The 22,664-nt window shown below is 38.0% G+C and overlaps 2 protein-coding genes across 2 annotated transcripts in view; one reads left to right on the plus strand and one right to left on the minus strand.

The window, feature by feature from the left end:
- The first annotated feature begins 2,439 nt into the window (after positions 1 to 2,439).
- The window catches only part of vps8 (VPS8 subunit of CORVET complex), a 46,587-nt gene continuing 26,362 nt past the window's right edge, over positions 2,440 to 22,664 (plus strand). The window contains exons 1-13 of the mRNA XM_062430291.1: positions 2,440 to 2,581; positions 4,536 to 4,604; positions 7,146 to 7,276; positions 7,503 to 7,599; positions 7,834 to 7,866; positions 8,335 to 8,389; positions 17,144 to 17,268; positions 18,372 to 18,458; positions 18,646 to 18,713; positions 20,106 to 20,259; positions 20,363 to 20,422; positions 21,943 to 22,050; positions 22,372 to 22,452. Of these exons, the coding sequence (XP_062286275.1) occupies positions 2,510 to 2,581; positions 4,536 to 4,604; positions 7,146 to 7,276; positions 7,503 to 7,599; positions 7,834 to 7,866; positions 8,335 to 8,389; positions 17,144 to 17,268; positions 18,372 to 18,458; positions 18,646 to 18,713; positions 20,106 to 20,259; positions 20,363 to 20,422; positions 21,943 to 22,050; positions 22,372 to 22,452 (1,140 nt within the window). The 5' untranslated portion in view covers positions 2,440 to 2,509. The remainder of the gene's footprint in view (positions 2,582 to 4,535; positions 4,605 to 7,145; positions 7,277 to 7,502; positions 7,600 to 7,833; positions 7,867 to 8,334; positions 8,390 to 17,143; positions 17,269 to 18,371; positions 18,459 to 18,645; positions 18,714 to 20,105; positions 20,260 to 20,362; positions 20,423 to 21,942; positions 22,051 to 22,371; positions 22,453 to 22,664) is intronic.
- LOC133992363 (uncharacterized) lies at positions 10,810 to 12,679 on the minus strand. The gene is made up of 2 exons (XM_062431108.1): positions 12,615 to 12,679; positions 10,810 to 11,236 (listed from the first exon to the last, which is right to left on the minus strand). The coding sequence occupies exons 1-2, from the start codon at positions 12,677 to 12,679 to the stop codon at positions 10,810 to 10,812; spliced, it is 492 nt and encodes a 163-aa protein (XP_062287092.1).

Below are 22,664 nucleotides of genomic sequence, written 5' to 3' on the forward strand. Positions count from 1 at the left end.
TTTATTTGTAATCATCTATCATCTAAAATTTATAACCAAATTGAACAAAATAATATATATTATATCAGAGGCAAAACAAGGAACTGACATAACATTTATTTAGGTTTGTATAGAAAGGAGAGCTTAGACACGTGTGTTAAATATTCATAATGAGAAGGAAAGGGCATTGTATGGAAGAAGATCAATAAAGAGTGGCAACATTGGGATCAGGAGATTAGGGGAACACATTTCCATTCAATTGAAAAGTTGGTATTGTGAGAACTAGGGGAGGAAACAGAAAAGAGAAGGCAATAATGACTAGATTATGGCATGATTAGAGAGCGTGCTGGAGTGTGGTGGATGCGGATGGGGCAGATGTTCAGTCAGACTGATGAGAGAAATGTGACAGAGCGGACACGTGTAGGAGTTAACTAACTCCAGAGGATGGCAGTAGTGCAACACTATAAACCTGCCAGCTGCTCTTCAACCTCAAAGCATTGTCAGGAGTTGGGCGTGTGGCGGAAGTCTGCAAAAGGAAAGAGAAGGTGTTCTAGGTGTGGAGCTGGAGTGAAACCAAAATGCTGTAACTGTGGATGTAACCACATCTGTTTACTGCAACTGTGAAGTTTGAAAAAGACTCACATGCTGAAGAAACAGAAACAAGGAGAATAAGGAGGGAGGATGTAACAAAGAATAACAAGATGAGAGGATGGATAGAGGAGAGGAAATTGACTTTCATAGCAGGAGTGAAAATGGAACATCTGAGATCAAATCTGAAACTGACAGGATTCAGGTTATTGTGATAGCTGCAGTACACTACTTAGATATGATTCGTTTAAAATGGGGAAAAAGTAAGTGTGGGATAATATTACTAATCGTTTTAATTCTTCAGTGCAATATGGGAAGCCTGAATGCTAATTTGCAAAATTTCAAACAGTTCATAGCTGGTATGAGAGAAAAAACAGGCATTGGGCCTCATGCTGCAATATTCTCTTTAATTTCTTTCATAATTTCTATTCAATTTCTGTTTAGAGAAAAGAATAAAGAGGAGTTTACTCCAGATGCACCAACTGTTCTTTACCACCCTAATCTGCTGTTACCCAGGTGTGCTAAACGATAAATCCCACTTGATCTTAAATTGGATGCGTGGGGCTAATTGTTTGTTATTAACATAGGTAACAAACCATAAACACCACATACATGCTGATGTTGTGCTGTGTTGAAACACTCTGGCACATGTCCAGGAATCAGAGAGAAGCAACACAGGCCTACATGAAAGACGATAAATGATGACACACTTACAGTAAATGGGACATGGTTAAAAGTATAGAATGTCAATGACAGTGTTGAAGGGAGGAAATTGAATTCCATCAACCGTCAACATTGAGAGCATCTTAACACACTGCATCACTGTCTGATAGAGTACAGTACAGCTGCTGACTGTAAGTCCCTGCAGAAAAACAGTGAGATCATAGGAGTCTCTCTTCCCTCCATAGTGGACATCTATAGAGATCAGTGTGTCAGAAAGGCCACCAACATAATGTCTGACCCCTCCCATCACTAGCATCTTTGCACTCTTGCCATCTGGAGGGAGGCTCCAGAGCATCCGTGCAAGATCTACGAGACTCAATCTACAAGACTCCCCCCCCCCCCCCCCCCCCACGCCATCAGAACTCTGAACACCCTCTGTATGCTGCACCCCCATCCTTTCCTCCAACACCATGAGATGATACGTTCAGACACAAATGCACCATCACTTCAATTTATAAACCAATACAAGCTGCTTTTTCATTTTTTCTTTTTTTTTTTTATCATTTTATGTTGTAAAGATGATTAATATACAGATGTCAATTTTTGTTAAAACTTAGGGGTACCAAGTTATGGAATAGCTATTCCCACCTGACACCCCTACCCACCTATTCTTCATTTTTAAAAAGTTATAAAAGATATTTGAAGGAACATTAACTGCTGTTTTGTTACCTTTTAACTAGCTAATGATTTGGTTTGATCTATATAGTCATATTCTTTTCTGTAATATTGTGTAATTTTGAAAACAAATTTAGGTGGAGGCTTTAAATAAGACCATTTGGGTTTTCAGCCTCTCCCTGCACTCTATATTGTCTGTCATTTTTTGTGTACATTTTAACTTGTGCAATCTAAACTAAACTATTTTGTTTAGCCTGCTGCATGCTGAGTGCTTATTATGGAAGTGATTCTTATAAATTCATGTTTTGACGATGACTGGACTGGATGAACGGAGCCACAGCAATTGTATCCGTCTGCAGCCTGCAAGACAGTTACAGGTTCCGCCCACTACTAGTTCCGCCCACCCACTACAGGTTCCGCCCACCCACTACGGGTTCCTGTAGGGGGCAGTAATGTGACATCGTGGATGCCAACCGTCGTAATACTCACAGATGAAGAAGAAGTGGAACTGTGGGGAGGAGAAGAAGAAGACAGCAAGAATCCGCACAGAGGCGTTTAGGATACATGATATTCTCTCTCCTCTCCTGCTCATGTAAACACAGATATGTCGGAGTCTCCGGACGCTCGCAGCTTGATGTCTGCTTCCTCACAGCTCAACCTGATGGAGGTGGACCCGGTGAGACTGTGTATTGTGTTACCTCAGCTGTCTGCTGTCACTACAGCTGATGTGATGCAGTACAGCTACTGCTACTAATTCTTCCTTCATGTTGTGATACTTTTACTCTGTGTGAACATCTGTTAACACGAACCCAACTCTAGCTAATGACGGTTTAAATGATGTCTGTTACACATGAAGGAAACATAGTAAATTATATCTGGAAATGTGTGTAACGTTACTATCTATCTATCTATCTATCTATCTATCTATCTATCTATCTATCTATCTATCTATCTATCTATCTATCTATCTATAGGTTTACTCAGTTGTAGCGAGTGAAAAGCGTAACAACATTAACTTTGCTATTGTGTCATAAACAGAGCAGTGTGTATGACGCTGCTGCTGGCTGATTATCACGTGATGAAGCAGTGTCGGTGTTCTCTGAATATGAAGGCAGGAAATGTTGGCTAACTTTAATCATGGGTAACTCATATACTACTGACAGTGATCAGGAACCAGTACAATAAAGGAAGCAGACACCCTCCAAATGCATATAAACTCACTGGCCACTTCATTAACTTTATGTTTATTACTGAGGTGGTACTAAGTGGTGGTGATGATGTACTGAGGTGAATTATATTGAATATAGTTTCTAATATTTTGCCCCCCCCCCTCCCCCCATGTATGTTAATGGGGTGGACAAAATATTAGGAGCATCATTCAATATAATGCACCCTAGCACACGATCATCACCCAATATTACCTCAATGATAAACATAAAGTAGAATGATCATCTTCCTGACAATGTTAACAAAAACTGAAAATGTATTCATAAATGTAGAATTCATAACATAGCTGTTGTATTGGATTGCATTAGATTGCACAGGTCTACCTAATGAAGAAGCTAGTGAGTGTAAGCGTATTATGGAAATATGTCCGTCAGCTCTTATTTTATTCTCTCTGATAAAAGGATACAGGATAGACTCAATACATGTTTCTAATAGTTACAATAACTATTAAGTATCAAATGTGTGCCAACATGCATTTTCACACACACTAACATAAATCAATGTAAAATATGTCACTATTTACATAAATGATGTGCAGTAAGTTATATCATCAGTGAAACAGTTTACATTCTTCTCAACCAAACCAAAATCTGCAGGAAAATGAAAATGAGTTGTCGGCTGAGTGTATATGAGAGACCCAAGGCTCTGTGCTTAGACATAGATCTGTTAGTAGGTTTAGTATACCTATATTACATATATAGGTCCCCGATCTATTGTTTTCTAATCTATGTTGTTAGGTGGCATTTTATGTATATTTGATCCTTTTTCTTAATTGAAGTTTAATTTCTACATACATTTTTTATGTTGTTTTGTTTTATTAATGGTTATTTACCATATTTTATTTTTTACACACGTTTTTTTGTAAAACTGTAAAATATCATAACTCCATTACTTACAATTGTCACTGTTTGATCCACATTTGAGAGATTATTCCAAAAAATGTGTTTATGTGTATATTCTGTACATTTGAGATTATCAGCTGATGTATTAATATTGGAATATTTTTGCTCCATAATATCATCATGGGTGATATCAGTCAGGTCCTACTTTTGAATGTACAATTTACAGATATAGTATCATTTTAAACACGTAGTATTGAAAAAGTATTGAAGTGTTAATACTGTGAGTGCTCATTTAAAAAAGTAAAAAAGGTGGGGCATGAGCTGGGTTTACACAAAAGCTTCTGTAGGTGTAAACAGAAGAGAGTTGGATTAATCTTAACCTCAGAGCTCCTCCAGTGGTATTGGAAGTGAGTTGGTGTGAATTGGATGGATCAATATAGTGCTGATGAGTGGCTACTGGTGTTCATTTAGGGTTGAAACCTGGAGGACAGGCTTCCAGTTTGATAGATGCTGAAGATACAGCTGTGTTAACCCTGTGTGTTTTTCTTCTTCTGTTCTCAGATCGATGATAAGGAGTTTGACATTCCCCAAGTGGACACACCTCCCACACTGGAGAGCATCCTCAATGAGGTCAAGTACATATTACCATACGACTGCTATATTGTATCACTCACTGTCAACAGTCAATGAATACTTCTTAATAGTCATTGTCAGTTTGTTGTAATTTTAATCTGCTTTGTGTTATAGAGTGAGGGCAGTGTCAGAGCCACTGTCTGTGTCACTGTCTTCATTAGCCAGTCTCTACCTGTCTGTCCTCTGTGTGGTGCTGAGCAGGTAGTGTACAGATAATGGCTGCTTTGTGGAAAGAGTCTAAAAAGCTGTGCAGAGCTGAGGAGAACTCTATAGTATAGTTGATGATCACTCTCAGTGTGTTCATTGATATGAGCTGATCCTTTCACATAAGTTAGTTGTTCTATTGTTCATATATGGCTCAGTGACACATTAGTGTTGGTAAGATGAGCAATTAAAAAATATGTTAAAAATAGTTTTAAAGCAGCATCAGGTTTGTTCAAATGTACATTTAGTATTTTTATTGGTTTTATATCATTTGAAATGACATTTGCACCATTTTTTACCAAAAGTAAGAATGCTCCTGAAAATGTCAAATGGTGTAACCACAAAAGAATGATAAATATTAAATATTGTATCCACCTACAGTGTATTTAAGTGGACTTATACTAATAAATACTTTCTTTTAAAACCTCAATTGAAAAGAAAAAAAATTTCATTTAGATTTAAATGCATTTTATCAATATTGAGCAGACATATCCTTAAAATAACTGATTTTTTAAAATAATTGTGTGACAAATTATGTAAAAATTGTTAAGAAAACATATTTTAACCCTTTTAAATTTGACTTAACAATATGGAAACAAAAATAGTAGTGTCACATCATTGACCCATAAACATATTGATTAGTGCAGCTTCAAGTAAAAATCCTCATCTTGTCATTTTTCCATTATGGACACTCTTCATACTGAAAACACTGATAGTTAATACTGTAGTGGGCAACAGAGACACAACTAGAACAGCTGGACACAGCTGCAGCTGATAGTAATGAATGCTGACATGATGAAGGGTCAGTTTGATCAAAGTATGCCAATTAGCAAACATTGACAATAATACTCAGAAGTTTTCCGTTCAGCTTACCTAAACCAGATGTAGCTATTAGTCATGTTCTTAGCACATGTGTAATAAGGCTCTCCTCAGAGCTACAGCTACCTGTTACAGATACATACTGTGTGTTAGAGTGTACCGTTTATTTATCATGACTTTCAACACTACAGTCTATGTAATGCTAAAGAGTTCTGGGCACACACCCTCAAAGACCACTGACACCAGGCCTGTGTTTCAGAAAGTGGGATTAGTGAAAATGAATCTTTAATAAATCTTGAGCTGAGGGAAACTCTGGGTTTTCAGTTTCTTGCGATAGAGGCAATTTAAACTCAATGCAAATGTTGGGTTCACAGGGTCAGTTACTATGGTTTGTGTCTGCAGGTTTTCTTCAACAACCCATAGTTCCTCTGGGTCTCCTCCCTCTTACAGAGCCAGACACATGGTTTCATTTCCTCATTCATTCACTCTGTATCAAAGCATGTGTTGAAGTACTTTCTAAAATGACCACTTTTATCCACAGCTGTCATTTCTTTGAACAGCAGTGTTTGGCTACACATTCAAATATTAAACATTTAAGTATTTTTTAATTTTTTAATTTTTAAAGACACCTTTTAACAGGTTTTAACTTTCTCCAATGGTTGCTGCTGTTTTTCTGCTCCTTTGCACAATTGACAGTTGTTGTATGTGTTGTTATGTTGTGGAGTGTTAGTGTATGTTTTTAATGTCTTCATGAAATGGTGTGTATTGTTTTGTTTTTTTTTTATTTATTGGAGGAAGCCGAAGACAAATTGACACTAAGGTGGACAATAAAGTCAATTCAATTCAATATTCAAATATATGTGAATTCACCCTCAGTTTAGAATCAAACCTCTGCATGTGACTGTTATAACACTGATTGTTATAACACTGTGACTGTTATAACAACACACATCTGTATTGGTCTCATCTTAAATGTAAAATATCATTATTAAGCTTTAGACACACAGGACCAATAAATAATTATCTGTCACTCATGATGTGATTGGTCACACTGATGGAACATCATTCCTATAATATTGTTAATAATTCTGAGTGAGCAGGCTCAAGCAGCATCACTGAATGCTGTTGAGAAGAGAGCAACATTTTGAAAAGCAGCAATTTAACACAAAATCCAGAGAGAGCAGTCCATCTTTCTCTGGCCTTTTTTCTAGTTGGTACCACTCCACTTCTTGCACTAGCCCCTCCTTCCCCACCAGGGAAGTTCCACATCCCTAGAACTAGCTTATGATGCCTGGGATCAGCGTGTCCAGGCACCGCCCCTGCCTGCCGCCCATTTGGCAACACACCCGACCCCAGGTGTGACTCTGGGAGAGTGCCCCTGTGTTCTTCATCCGGGCGAGATTCACACATGCCTAAAGTGCCACTTCATTGAGGTCTATGAAAAACAAAAAGAATTAGATGTGAACCCCTTCTTTACCTGAGGTGTGTTTGTTTTGTTGTTCTTTGTGTCTGCAGCTGGAGGATGAGGATGAGCGCTTCGTGTTGGAGGATACCTGTGTGCTGAACACTGACAATATTGATGCTCACTCCTGTGACACCTCCTCTCTTGCCAGCTCTGACAGTGGAGACCCAGCACACCTCAAAAGGTATGAACACACACACACACAGACACACACACACACAGACACACACACACACACACACACACACACACACACACACACACACACACACACACACACACACACACACACACACACACACACACACACACACACACACACACACACTCTTTTCTTTGCATGAGGTAATAAAGGTAATAAAATGGGAAATGTCCTCTTTATTTGTGTGTCTGTGTGTAAACGTGTGAAGGAAGAAGAGGACAGTGGATCTGAATGCGACAGTTCATGGATCTGTTCTTCGACACAGACTGCTGAAGGGCATCTCTGCACAGATCGTCTCTGCTGCTGTAAGACACACACACACACACACACACACACACACACACACACACACACGCACGCACACACACACACACACAACCCAATGCTAACTTCAGTGGGCTTGAGTTTCAAAACTGTCGCTTGACCAAACAGCTGGTTTTATTTAGATGATTCGTTGTTGCAAAGATCTTTATTTTAGCACTACTGTACCTTCAACAATGTATATTTATTTATTTAAAACACGTGCATCTTTTCCTCAGGACAAAGTGGATGCTGGACTGCCAACTGCTATAGTGAGTATTAGTTTATTTAACTATGAATCCATCTGAATGGACATGATATCGCTTTAAAGCACAACCTCTGAATATATTCTATGACTCTTTTCATGACTATTGATGGCTGGCTGCTTTATACATCCTCATAATACATTTGGACAATTTCATAATTGATCTAAATTGGCTTTAGACTCACAGGAAGTAGTTTACAATATTAAAAATCTGTTTACAGCATGTTCTACACATCTAAGCAGACACAGTATTTACACTATTTAAAATTCTTTATTCTTTTTATTTGATGCTCTTCTATTTTACTATCCACTTTGCTGCTGTAGTAATGCAAATGTCCCCATCGTGGGACTAATAAAGGAATATCTTATCTTATCTTATAAATTAAACTTATTTTACATTTGTCCGTGTTTTGCTTTTCTTTGATGCTTACTGACTTCCTGTGATTATTCTCAGCTGTATATTTTGTATGTTCAGACAGTGTCTGGTGTGATAGCTGTGGGAACATCTCATGGTCTGGCTCTGGTCTTTGGTGAGTCTTAACAACTCTTCTTTTATGTAGACAGTGGTATAAAGAATACCTTTTATATTTGAGACTTTTTACAATGCATATACATCACGAAGAGTGAAACTAAAACTTCTAGTATGTACAGCGAGCAGCTACGTTACATTAAGACAAATTATCATGAGCTGCTCTTGTGGATTTAGATGGTTATTAAACATGCAGGCATCCGGACAGCCTCGTGGTTGAGACACATACTGATCCCAGCATTTTACTTTCCATCGTGGGACGTCTATATGTGTAGTTGAAAGTTTCTTTGATACTGACACTAGGGGGCAGCAAAGTTACACATTCCCTAATCGTACACTTTGTGGCTTTAATGATGAAAACTGCAATGAGTGTACTGAACTGAATGTAGATTCAGTATGAATTCATCCTCTTAATTGTTATATTATTAGACATACTATTCTCAGTGATCACAGCATTGAAACTGAAACTCCTCTAAAGGATTCAGTTTAACTACATATTCTGTGATTTTGAGAATATACACCATGAAAAGACAGAGTGAGGTAAAACTAGCAAAGGTTTATGTGCATAACCCCAAAAAAAGAGAAGTAAACCCTCTCACTGCATCACTCATTCACTACCTCATATTGATGGTAACCTGTGTAAATACTCTGCTGCCCCCTAGAGTCCTTTCACCAAAACACAGACTGACTGTATCATTAGGCAAGCTATAAACCGTCTTACTATATAAACAGTGTTGGGGAGTAACTAGTTCCATGTAAAACATTATTTAATTAAATTAAGAAATAAATGTCCTTTAAGATTTTACTCTAAAGGGTTTTTTTCCTCATTTTTTAATATTCAACATGTTACTGAATACATATATTTCTGTTTTTAATTCTTTGAAATCAATATTTTTAATATTTTGTAAATAAATCATGACATGGACTTAAATGGTCACAGTACCAATTAAGCCCATCCCAGACTTTTAACTTTTTCATAAAACGTACTTATTTACTTTATATATTTGTTTTAATCTACATGAACTAATGAATACATTTTCAAATGAGAGATAAATGTTGCTTTATAAGAAATGATCTCTCTTATAAATCATGTCAGTATCCATGAAAAACAGCTGGACTTAGATGTTGGTGTTTAATGGGAACACTTACCCTAACAGCTGGAAACATTGGTTAGAACATTAGAAAAGTCATCAAAAAGTCATCACATGTAATAAGTTACATTACTTTGATGAAGTCATTGAAATAGTTACATTACTTATTACATTTTAAACAGAGTAACTAGTAATCTGTAACCTGTTACATTTCTAAAGTAACCTCCCCAACCCTTAATATCAACATATCATCAGAGCAAAACATGACATCAGACCATGTCATGAAATTCATAGAAGTGTTCTTATATCTCCTGAGCTTTGTTTCCTAATAACAGACTGCTCTCAGATATAGTCAATTATATTCAAGAAATAAACAAGCAAAGCATATTTAAAACATACCAGGCTATGTTTTTGCCTATGCCTGTACAACATCTGCCCCCCAAATAAACATGGCTGAATAAATATGGCCTATGGTTTAACTTAAATGCTGCTGCAGTCTTTATAATTCATGTTATTGGGTTTAAGAGTGTCAACTTTAATTCATACATACCATATATGGAAAGAAAAGAGAAGATATGGAACCTGAAAATATACCACTGGAGAAGTGACATTTCAGTTAGAAGAGATGAATGATGAAACACACTGGCAAATCAGCTGTTGAATTCCCTTTTTGGTGGGAGTTAATCATTCATCTACAAGCATTTCTAAGAGCATCTTCAGTTACCATGGGAAACACGTCCTAAACAGCAGAAGCAGTTATCAGGATTGGGATGGATTTTATGATGACCATAAGATGCTTTTTGGGAAATGAGGCACTGTTGTATAGTTCTGAGGAAGGGTTAAACATGTGAAGTAGTAGCTACTACAGAGTTCAATCTTTTAAGATAACAGAACACATACATTCTAATAATAAATACAGTCATTATCAACTAGATTGATGCAGCAGAGAGAACACACTGAAGATGGAATCTGTTTAATTCAAGCATATTAATAAGCCAAATTAAATGTGCTGCATTTTTATTTGTAAGAAAACTTCTTAAACAGTTGAATTGTATGTATACATAAACAAATACAAAGAGGACATGATTTGATCAACAGTCTTTTTTATTTATTTATGTGTAATTAGGCATCACTTAAAACATCCTTTATTCAATATTTAGCTTAGAATCTTTTGCACTCATATTTAGTATTTTATATGTACTGGTTAATGTGCAAATAACATTAAGTGACCAGCTTTGTCAGCTGAGCTTCACACATATTTAAACATTGTATTAAAGTTATTATGATCATTTCATGTGGCTTACATAACAAGAGCATGTGGTTTTTTGACTCAGTACATGACAGCATCAGTGATGTCCACCCTCAGCACAGCTTCTCCTGAGTCTGACATGGACGCACTGACTGCAACATAATCGCCCTGATAAGAAATGCAGGAGCCGTCAGCCTTGGCTCGTACAAAATTATTTTCGCCACCATTATACATGATATCATAAAGATTGTAGTCACAGTCGTTGCCTCTATCAAAGATCCCCACAGCGAACCAGTTGGAGTAGAGGTTCCGGTCATAGGGAACAGAGAACATGACGGCCATGACGTGGCTGTAGTCGTTCATGTTAGGGTTGAACAGGTCGTAGGTGAAGACGCCCACCGTGCCAGTCGCGGCGCCGGTGGTCTTGTTAAACAATGCGGTGGCGTTGGAGTATGGACCCACCATGGGCGACAGAGGGACCTCACAGCAGCCACTCTCAATAAACACCCTGAAAACAGACACAACCTATCAGACTACTTACACAAAACCTTTAGATTTTTTTTGTATGATTTGGAAAATGTGTTTTTTGAGTCTTCTTACAAGTAGTTGAACATCAACAAAAGTCTGTTGGCTCAGTTGCATAACAACACCTCAGTTCAGTCAGCTAACTCGCAAAGAATAGACAATACGGCCTGCACGGGGGAAGGTAGACTCAGAGCCTACAGGTGGATGCTCGCAGCAAAGAATACAAACATGGGAATTAGATGTAACTAATTGAAATAGCAGGGGTAACTTATTTACTCTGGCAACGACATGAACTTTATATTTTATGAGCTAAATGGTCCAAATACTTAACTGCTCAAGCTGCCTGAACTTGCAGAATTTGGAGGCGCATGACTACACATTGACATGTAGATGTGTTCAGGTCTGGACTCTTATCAAACATGAGACATTTGGGGTAGATTGTACAATGTTAAGCCAAGTGGCAACCACTTCCTGTTTAATGCTCCAAAGATGTTTTAGGCAAAATTGAACGGCATGCCGTGCTGAGAGCGTTCCATTAAAACTAGAAAGCTTTGCAATGTAGCACCTCAAAGGTCTTAAGATGTCACCTACCACATTTGAAGTCACTTGGGTTAAATCTCAAGGAGGAGTTAGTCATTTTTCACAAAGTGAAGCCACTGACAGGTTTTGTACTTTAATAAAGTAAATAAAAAATGGCTTACTTCCTGTTGGACTTAGAGTATGAATCAAAGAGGCTTTTTTTGGTATATCTGCCAACCAAATTTCATACATATATGTCAAAGTTGGGTGCTTTGAGTTTGACATTTTGTAGTGCCCTCAAGTAATTTTGCCTCACCCAAGTCCAAGATCATATCAGATATCAAGTTACACTTCTGATGCATGCCAGTTCTGATGTGTTTGCCAGTTTTTGTGAGTTTTTGAGAATCCCAAGGCGCTCAATAATTCAGTGGTTTCAGGAAATAATAATAAACAGAGATGATCAGGCCCTCGCATTTTTGTGAATGTTGGGTTGCGTCACAGTCGAAGGGTTTTATCGTGTATATGTAAATATCTTCAGGCCTGGACTCTTATTGGACGTCGCACGGAGGAGCTAAATATCGCTTTCTGTGTCCACTACATGGTGCTGGAGAATACACTAATTAAACATTGGTGTCGTCAATAACCGTGATAATACTGGAAAGTAAAACTAAAATAAACATCATTAGCTCATTTTCCAACACTATTAATGAGTGTTTGACTTCAGTAAATCATACATCCTGCAGGCGTGTTGATAAGTTTTACACCTAGACACCTAGTCTCTGGTAATGTAGAACTTTGCAGCACATTTCTTTACACTGTGTATATTCTAGCCTATTCATTACCTTGGGTTGGAAAGAGTGTTGGAAGAGTTGTTGTTGATCTCAAGTGAACAGTTGCGGTGAGGCATTGTGATATGTGGAGCAGGGGAGCAGACTGACCTGTGAACTAGAGACAAACCAGGAAGGATCAGATGTCTATGTTAGACATTATGGATTGAAACTACAGTCACTACAGTCAGAGATTTGTTGAGAATAAATAAAGATAGTTTTAGACAATAATACAGTACAGCAGAATTTATTTTGACAATGTTAGTGAAGAAATGCTGTCCAACCTATCCCAGTTTCTTCAAATATTAAACAAAGATCAGGGGAGCTTTCCAAAGATCTTGCTCTAATGCAGTTTGAATCACTGAGGATCACATGGGAGAAGTAAAAAGGGCACCACAGATCCTTTAAAGGCCTGTGGAATCCACTTTTTATCCCAATGCTGGACCTCTACTCATCACACATGGCAGAGAGATGAATAAAACACACAGTTGTGATCAGTGTCCTCTGCTCCTTGCTTCAAGACTAAGTCAAAGCACTGACTGACTGCTGAGCTGAGAGGAAATGCGACAGTGTCAGTCCTGTGTGAAGGAGTGCACCAGATACTCTCACAATGAAGATCTCATGCCAAATGTATTTGGAATTCTTCATATCTTAGCAAAACCTTAACTACTCATGTTGACAGAAGTTTATTTCATATTTAGGATAATTTAAGTCTTAAAATGAAGCACAATGTCCAAAAGTTATTTGTATAGACTAAGTCTGTTGTGTAGGCACAGAGACATCAAAGTGGAGCTCCTGGATATTTGCAGGTTAATTCTGGGTCTGCTGTAATGAGATGTGCAGCTTTTTAATCATTGTTTCAATGAAAATATAGAATTTGGTAATAATGATCTATTTTCTTCTCATCTCATAAATATGCTAATCAGAACCTGTTTTTGTGTTTGGATGTCTAATTTAAATTCTGATCATACGGTCTCTCTGCATTTTTGATAAAGTTGCATTCTTAATCATACATTTCAGTTTGTGACCAACTCTCAGTCCATTATCTTGGACACAAAAAGCTCACACTTCTTCTTCTTCACGTCTTGACTAAATCTAAACTGAGACTAAAAAGATTTCATCCATCAATAGTTTAATCCGTGACTAAAACTAGAGTAAAATGTTGATGATGTTTAACTGAGACAACACTGACCAAATGAAAAATTGAAATGAAGATGAATGGAGTTGACTAAATCTGACAAATTCACATGGACTCTTGATCTCAGGACTAAGACTACAACTTCATTTTAAAATAGACAAAATGACCAACAGACTGATGAGAAGAGAAACATGTTGGTGGTTTGCATACAACTTGTAATAAAACTAAACATTTCCACATGAAAAAAACATTTCATGAAACTTTGCAGTGTAAGCAACATAAGCCCACAGTAGTTAAGATGAGATACAGTCACTACTGTCTAAATGTGACACATTATGTGAAAATAAGAATACTTACCTTTTTCTGAAACTGAAGTGGTGTTAAGTCTTTCTTCCTCTAAAGAGTTAAAAAAGCCAAAATCAGTAGTTAGATTTGGCAGGTTGTTGGTCCAGGTTTCAGGCAGGATGTGGTGGTAAAGTCACATTGCAGGTGAGCTGTTCACACACTGGCTTTTATTGACTCAAGTAATCAGAGCCTTAAGGCACCAGTTGACTCCCTCCTTATCTGTCCAGTATCAGCTCCCAGCTGTCCCCTTGTTCCCGGACCTTTCCGCCACTTTATCACCTCGCTACAATTGAACCAAACTGATTGCATCAATGCAGGCTTTTATTTGAAGCCTATTAAAATTAGGATTTCACTATTTGTGCAGGGTAGGACATCAGGAGTGCAAGGACTCACTGGTGTGCCGTGTTCACAGGGTAACCCAACAAAACAGAATCTGAGGAAGGGCAGTAGGATTCATTCACTGACCATGAAATAGGAGTGGCAGTAATATGATGTCCTTTTGGAAAGCAACAGTCCAGACAATGATATAAATGATCATCAATTCATCTGCTTTGAACAAGGTGAATGTATCATAAAACAAGAACTGAGTTAAAAAACATGTGTATCCCTGATTAAATCAACCATATTATTTAAAGGTGGTCAAACATATGCATTTAATCCTTAATCAAAGGTGAAAATGACAAAAGTACAGACATTTAATTCAGCACATTGATTAAGGTTGAAATGTGTATCTCTGACCACTTCAATATGATAACATGGATTTGATCAATGCACTGAATTATATTTCTTGAGAAGCTGTGTGTGTGTGTGTGTGTGTGTGTGTGTGTGTGTGTGTGTGTGTGTGTGTGTGTGTGTGTGAGAGTGAGAGTGAGAGTGAGAGTGAGAGTGAGAGTGAGAGTGAGAGTGTGAGTGTGAGTGTGAGTGTGAGTGTGAGTGAGAGTGAGAGTGAGAGTGAGAGTGAGAGTGAGAGTGAGAGTGAGAGTGAGAGTGAGAGTGAGAGTGAGAGAGAGAGAGAGAGAGAGAGAGTGTGAGAGAGTGTGTGATTCATATTTATTTATTCCATTATTCCTTGAGAAATTTGAAACGAATAACCAAAACATAAAAGATAGATAAAAGTAAAGCTTTAGTAGTAGTAGTAGGTTATAGTACTCGCAGTGAGTACAGCCAACACACTAAAATAACAGTTGAGGTAACAATGATAATAACTCCAAGTGACAAATGAGCAGCTGTAGTTGCAGCAGCAGTAATGATGGCGTTACATTGCCAGCAGAAGTAATGTCAGAGGCATTCTCAGTGGTAGTTTCAGTTATAATTATGGTACTGACAGCAATTGTAATGATATCAGTGTACTGTACACTGTATAGTAGTAGCCACCATAGGTAGGTCAGTTTCTATGTACTTCATCAGTAATATTTGCAGTAGACCTTATCAGTGCTTGAAACCAACAGCCTGCAGCATGTGCATACAAGCTTTATGCAAATATGTCCCCATATTTTAAGAAGAATTGTTTTGGAGAACAGGGCACAAGTACCGAAGTCTAATAACTAATCAGAAATATTCCTTGTTATTGTTATGATGTATTATTCTATTTATTGACTGCAGACTTGGATACAGCCACATATGAGCCAGTAGAATCCAAGCAGCTACCTGATTATCTCTGTTGGGGTGAAATATGTATTGATTGTGTCTCATACACAAACAGACAGCCCACAACTCAGGGTCACTTTCCTGCTGCTTTAGGTTTACTGTTGTTTACAGTATGTGAAGGATCTGTGACTGTTACTCAGGTTTATTGTATCCATGATCATTTTGATAGTTATAATTTAAAAAAACTCATTGACTATATTCTATATTTTTCAAATCATCAAAGTAGTTAGCAAAAACAGACTATGGCCTCATCTGGCATCCATGTGTATACACTGTATCTAACCAGCAAACAGTGAGACACTGGATGAACATTGTTTGAATGTCCCTTCAAGATGTCCCGTAATGTCCTGGACACCTGACAATGAAGATGCAGATCATTTAGTGTGTAGTTTATGCTGATTTAGTTATTTGCTTTGCTTCCATCCATTTTACAACACGTTCTCCACTCCATCACATACTGTACATTACTGATACCACTGAATTCCACACCCTTTACTTTAAATATTTACACTAAATACTGTTAAATATTAACACTTTAATTTGGTTTGATAAAGTTTATCTCTCTCTCTCACACACACACACACACACACACACACACACACACACACACACACACACACACACACACACACACACACACACACACACACATTCACACACACACACGTACACGTACACACACACACACACACACACACACACACACACACACACACACACACACACACACACACGTATGTGCCAAACTGAGGGAGGCTATGTCTCCAGATGTTTCTGTTGCTCAGCTCAAGATTCAAAAACTGTCTAAACACATTCAGAGGTTTCAGTTTAGTTGAAAGCTGAGCAGTTTGTTAGCTTGTTAGCTTGTTAGCTTGTTAGCTTGTTAGCAGTTTGCTGAAAGACAGCATCAGTCATTTTTAAAAAGAGAACTTTATATTCTCTGTACATAACATGTAAAGAGCTGCTGCTCACCACTGATACCAAATGAATGAGTTCATATTGTGATGTTGTGGTTTTGACTGGGACTGAGGTGTCAGCTGACCCGTGTTTCTTTGTATTGCTGTCCAAATGATGCCTGGGCAGGAAAAGGTATGAACACCCCTGTCAGATGCTTCATGTTGTTCATTTTGTGTTCAACCTGCTGGGCTCTGAGATGTCATTTTCTACTGTCTGTTTGAGTGTGGCCAGGTTAGCTTGGTGCATGCTTTGTTGTTTGATTTGATTATTTTTTAAATAGCTTTTTCCAGTTTTTAATTTAGTTCCATTGTGTTGTTTTTATTCATTTTCTTCTGTTCTGTTTTGGACTGGAAAACATTGGGTTTGTCTTTTTTGAATGTATTATACCATCCACACCTGTTTTAAGACAGTCCCCCTGCTTCAACTGTTAAATATCTGCTTTATCTTACCTCTCTAGATACCAACCAGGCTCTGCGGCTCTGTCTGGGTACCAAGGCAACAGGGGCGGAGTTTGGCGCTGTGTCTGCCCTCACCATCAACCACGACTGCTCGCGACTTCTCTGCGGGTTTGCCAAAGGACAGGTATTGTCCCTCAGCCAGAAGCTTTATGGTTGCCAGTCTGTTTCCAGCTCAGCTCTAGTCACTGCCACAGGTTCACACTAGATGCTGGAACCTTCTAGACGTGTTTGCAGCTCTTGCAGTTATTAGAATCATCTTTATTGGCCAAGTGTGTTTATGCATACTGTTCATTTGAGTCCAGTTTAGTGGCTTTCAGTGTATTCACACAACATAACAATCTTCAGATAGATGTACAAGGAATGTCTAATAACAGGTGAAACTGTTTATGCGAACTGTAAACAGGATACAAATCGTGCACAGAGTGTACAGATATATTAAAAAGTGACATGAGACTATGTACATACACCGATCAGACGATACATTAAAACCACTGACAGGAGAAGTGAATGACAATGATTATCACTTTAAAATGACGCTTGTAAAGAGGTGTGATATATTAGACAGCAAGTGAACAGTCAGTTCTTGAAGTTGATGTGTTGAAAGCAGGAAAAATGGGCAAGTGTGAGGATCTGAGTCACTTTTAAAAGGGCCAAATTGTGATGGCTCCATGACTGAGTCAGAGCGTCTACAAAACAGCAGGTCTTGTGGGGTCTTCTTAGGATTTAGTGGTCAGTACCAAAAGTGCTGATGAACCTGTGATAGGGTGATGGGCGCTCAAAGCAACCAACCTTTTCTACTAATGTGTGAATTTAAATGAAAAATGCCTGACTTTGGAACAGTTTGGAATGTTAAAATGAGAAGTGACTTTATACCATTAGTTATTCCACAGTTATTGAGTTATAATATAAGACATTTGGATTTTAACGTTGTTAAGACACAATATCATTTGCTAAAACCAAATTATCTGGATGCAAAAAGTAGAACTGATATCATGAGAGAGCTTTTTCCTTTTGTTTAACCACTTACCAACATGAACTAAAGTGTGTTTTAATATTTAACAATTTGGCAGACCTGTTAAATTGTCATTGTGTAAATAATAAGGATTGTACGAGTTCTCAAGATGTATTCAACAGGTTGATTGTAGGTCATTTTCTGTTGGATTATTAAACTGTAAATCCTGAAGACTCTTTGTCTTTCTTCATCTGTCGGTGTGTCCTCATGATTAGATTACCATGTGGGATCTAGCCAGTGGAAAGCTTCTGAGAACTATCACTGATGCCCACCCTCCAGGGACAGCAATACTGCATGTAAAGGTATAACATACATACACACATGCACTCACATCTACACTGACATATACATACACAAGACTTACAAAAGAAAAATGTACAGTGTCACACGCATTTAGAAATTGGTCTTGATGTTACATGGGTTTGATCCCTGATAACTTTCATGTAATCTCTGTCCCTCGTTATTCTTTCCCTGTTTTTGTGTCTTAAGTTCACAGATGACCCGACTCTTGCAGTGTGTAATGACAGTGGAGGATCCGTTTTCGAGCTGGCTTTCAGGTACATCACTCTGCTTTGACCATTACATCTTATACCAAAGTGCCTTAAGGTCATTCATACCCTTGCCATCATCCCTTAAGTAGTTTGTAACAACATGTGTGCTGGCTAAAGGCCAATAAGAGTATTCTCTCTAAGGCACAGTTCCACAAAGTTTGGGCAGCCAAGATGGGCATTTGTTGACCAGTTAGAGTGAGAGAGTGCAGGACTTTGAACGTTTTTTAACGTCTGAAAACTGAAGAAGATTGCACTGATACAGGAAATCTGGTCCCCTCCGATGAATTATTGACTTTTATTATGCTTATTCTTATATTTGCTGATGTTATGTTTTGTATTAATGACATCAACCAATGCAAAGAGTTGGAAACACAGTTCTTTTGAAATGTGGAACTGTGCAAATGTATGACAACATGTTGCATTCACCAAAGAAAAATAAAGACTATTTTGTAAATATGGCAAGTTAACCTTTAATATGGACCTTTAATATCTCTCTGTCAAACACATTTGTACATTAAATGACTTAAATAATAAAATGTGGCATTAAATGCTTAGTCAGAATAATATGTTCATAGTTTTCTGCTCTGTCATGCCTGTGTTGGTGACACATTCTGCCTCTCTAAGCAACAACTACAGAACCATAGTAAAAAGCATTCTGACCATGAGAATGGGCTGTGATCCAGTGTGCACATTACTCCAGTTCTAAAGTCTTTACACTGGCTCCCAGTCAGATATAGAATAGATGTTAAAGTTCTGCTACTGGTCTACAAATCACTGAATGGTTTAGGTCCAGAATACACGAATGACATGTTAGTAGAATATAAACCCAGTAGAGCTCTGAGATCTACTGACTCAGGTCACATAGTGGAGCCCAGAGTTCAGACTAAACATGGTGAAGCAGCTTTTACACAACTGGAACAAACTACCAGCAGAACTGAAATCAGGTTAAAAACACTTCTCTTCTCCTGTGCTTATGATTGAGCTCATTTAAAGCACTTTGCATTTTAATTTTTCATTTGCACTCTATGTCCTTTTAATCATTTTAATGCAAATCATTAATTCATGCTGCACTGTCATATTTAATGCTCTATTTTAGTCTAACTTTTTGTTTTCTTTCTCTCTTTCTATTTTTCTGTACTTTGTTTTCTTTTTATTATAATTGGTTTTTTTTTAACTGTATGTTTCAATGTTTCCAATTTTTACTGTTTAATCGTCCCCTGATATTTTGTTATTATGTAAAGCACATTGAGTTGCCCCAGTGTATGAAATGCACTATATAAATAAAGCTGCCTTGCGTCTCCTCTCCTCTCCTCTCCTCTCCTCTCCTCTCCTCTCCTCTCCTCTCCTCTCCTCTCCTCTCCTCTCCTTATTCTCACTCTGTTCTCATTTCATCCTCAGGAGGGTGATGGGGATGCGGTCCTGTGACTCTCGATGTCTCTTCAGTGGTTCTAAAGGGGAAGTCTGCTGTATTGAACCTTTACGTGCTCCTCCAGACATCAGAGATCATCCTGTCACACACTATTGTCTGCTGGCTATGGCCTCTCTCACTAAGGTATGCCAACAAACACTATTTAGATCTATTTACAGTTGACCCTCCATCCTCTGCTTCTTCACTCAGTTTTGTCCAAAGTTGAAGTTTTTCTTTCCTTCACCAGATTCTGGTCATTGGTCTGAAGCCCTCCCTGAAAGTCTGGATGACATTTCCCTACAGTAAGGTCTGTATTTCTGCTCTGTTCATTTCTGTTTGTTCATCTGGTTAATAAATGCATGTTGGTTTATATTCATTGAAGCCATACCAGGGACAATTGTGTTAGCACTTGATTCTGTGCAGAGTTTAGTGTGATTTCTTGAATTCACACTCAGATTAAAAGGTTTATCACACCCACCATATCTCAAGCTACTGCAAGCAATGCTGTCACATGAAAACAACAGATAAGGAAAATACTCACAAAGATAAACGTATGAGCATTTTTAAAGTTAGAAAAAAGTCAATAGAAATTCAGTGTCTGTATGTATGCTCACTTCTTTCCAAGGTGAATTAGCTAGAACATTCTGAATGTAGTACTTCCATCTGAGCTCTGAGGATAATGGAGGGCCTGTAGTGATTTTACCATTGAATGCAAGGTCTAGTGCAGAAGCAATGCCCTCGATATATTAACAACACAGGCTGATTCATTGCTTTGATGAGACTCAGTTAATGAATTGGGCGTGAATAATACGTTTTATTTGTGTAGCCCAAAATCACAAATTTGCCTCAGTTGGCTTCAGAATCCTTACAACACCATCTATCATTAAATCTAGTGACCTGACCAATCACACTTCACACCTGAAGTAATGAGCAGAAATAAAAAGTCAACTAAACGTACAGGCAAGTATAACGAGGTCCAAGCCCCCCATTGCAATTCAAACGGGTTAGATAAAAGGCAGTATTCAAATGCATCCATGTATCATTTTACTGATCTAGCAAACAGGTGATATACTGTATATAGAAACAGAAATGATCATTATACCACTGCAGGTTTGGGATTCACACAGCATCACAGGCAGCGGTCAGGCTCATTAGGTGTTAACAGCTCACAAATATGAGCGGGAGCCTGAACATTCAATGCTTTAAAAACGATCCAGTAATAGTTTTATACTTGCAAACTGAAAGTTGAAATGTTAATATGATGATCCTGTTGCACAACCTGGTAATGTCAAGCATTGTGGTGCAGGACACTGAGTCAGTAGATACTTATACTGAACTACAGTGACCTTCAATATGTGATGCTATGCTGCCCTCTGGTGATGTGCCTCTGACTGCACAGTTAGTTTTGTGTCTTTTACACAAAGTCCACCAGGGACATCATGCAGCAGTAAATGAAATGTCCTTCCTGGGGGGAAAATAGTAAAAATACCCGTTGATTTAAGTTGATTTGCACCTATGTAACTTCTTAATCTGGAGAAAACAGTGCATTTATAGATCACATTTTACAGTAGCAGATGCAATTTCTCTATATGTCCAAAATCAAGCAAAATGAAATCATTGTGAGAGCATGATAATAAATGATCTCAGCTTTTTCAGACCTTCATCAAACAACACTATATTACATGAGCACTGTGAGACAAACAGAAGCATAAATGCATGCTGATGTAGGCTGGGACGTCATTATGTTTACACAACTATGAGCAATGAGAGCATTACTTTAAAGATGTTAATTCCTGGTGTGTTGTGATGTGTTCTCTCTTTCACCAGTCTGATCCATCCAGCGTTCCACAGCTGGCCTGGCAGTTTGTTCCTGTTCAGAAGACAGTTAATCCCGTCCTGGCTTTTTGCAAAGGAGATACAGTCCACTTCCTGCTGGTATGTGCTCAACCCTCTTTTTCAAAACTGAAAAATACCTTCTACCCCCTGGCCAGCTCATATTATGTAAGACCCGCCCTTTTGAAGCTTGGTAACCAATCAAAAATGACAAAAGACAAGCTGTGACCATGGTTTATTGGATCTAATTCTAATAGGGTATGTGACAACCTGTAACCTGTAAATGTATCCAGATTAGAATTATCCATGTTTTTAATCTAATGAATGTTAAACTGTGTCTACAGTGTATTCTTAGACTATTGATCACTGGGCACAGCAGTCATCAGTGTTTGAATGTTCTCCTTTCCACTACTGTTTGTCCAGGTTAAGAAGGAGGAGATGGGAACCATCCATGTCATCAAACAAAGACAACTCCACCTCAGCTGTGACATCATCAGCCTCAGTGTAAGTATGACATCATTCCAGTGGTGTAAATATTGACAGGCTCCTGCTCTAACACAGCTGGTATGACCCCCTCTCATTTAGAGGTATTATAGCTAACTATTTACATGCATGTTTATAGCTTAGTTTATATACCATGACATTTTCTGATGTCTTTATTTGAACTTTATATACATATTAAGCAATATATTATGATCAAATGAATTGTGTAAGTT

Source organism: Scomber scombrus, chromosome 12 (genome assembly GCF_963691925.1).
Source record: "Scomber scombrus chromosome 12, fScoSco1.1, whole genome shotgun sequence".
Taxonomy (NCBI): Eukaryota; Metazoa; Chordata; class Actinopteri; order Scombriformes; family Scombridae; genus Scomber; species Scomber scombrus.

Coding starts and splice junctions, on each gene's coding strand:
- LOC133992363 (XM_062431108.1), bottom strand. CDS start 12,679: ATGCCTCACCGCAACTGTTCACTTGAGATCAACAACAACTCTTCCAAC. Junction 11,237..12,614: donor AACACTCTTTCCAACCCAAG/GTAATGAATAGG, acceptor GTCTGTTTTCAG/GGTGTTTATTGAGAGTGGCT.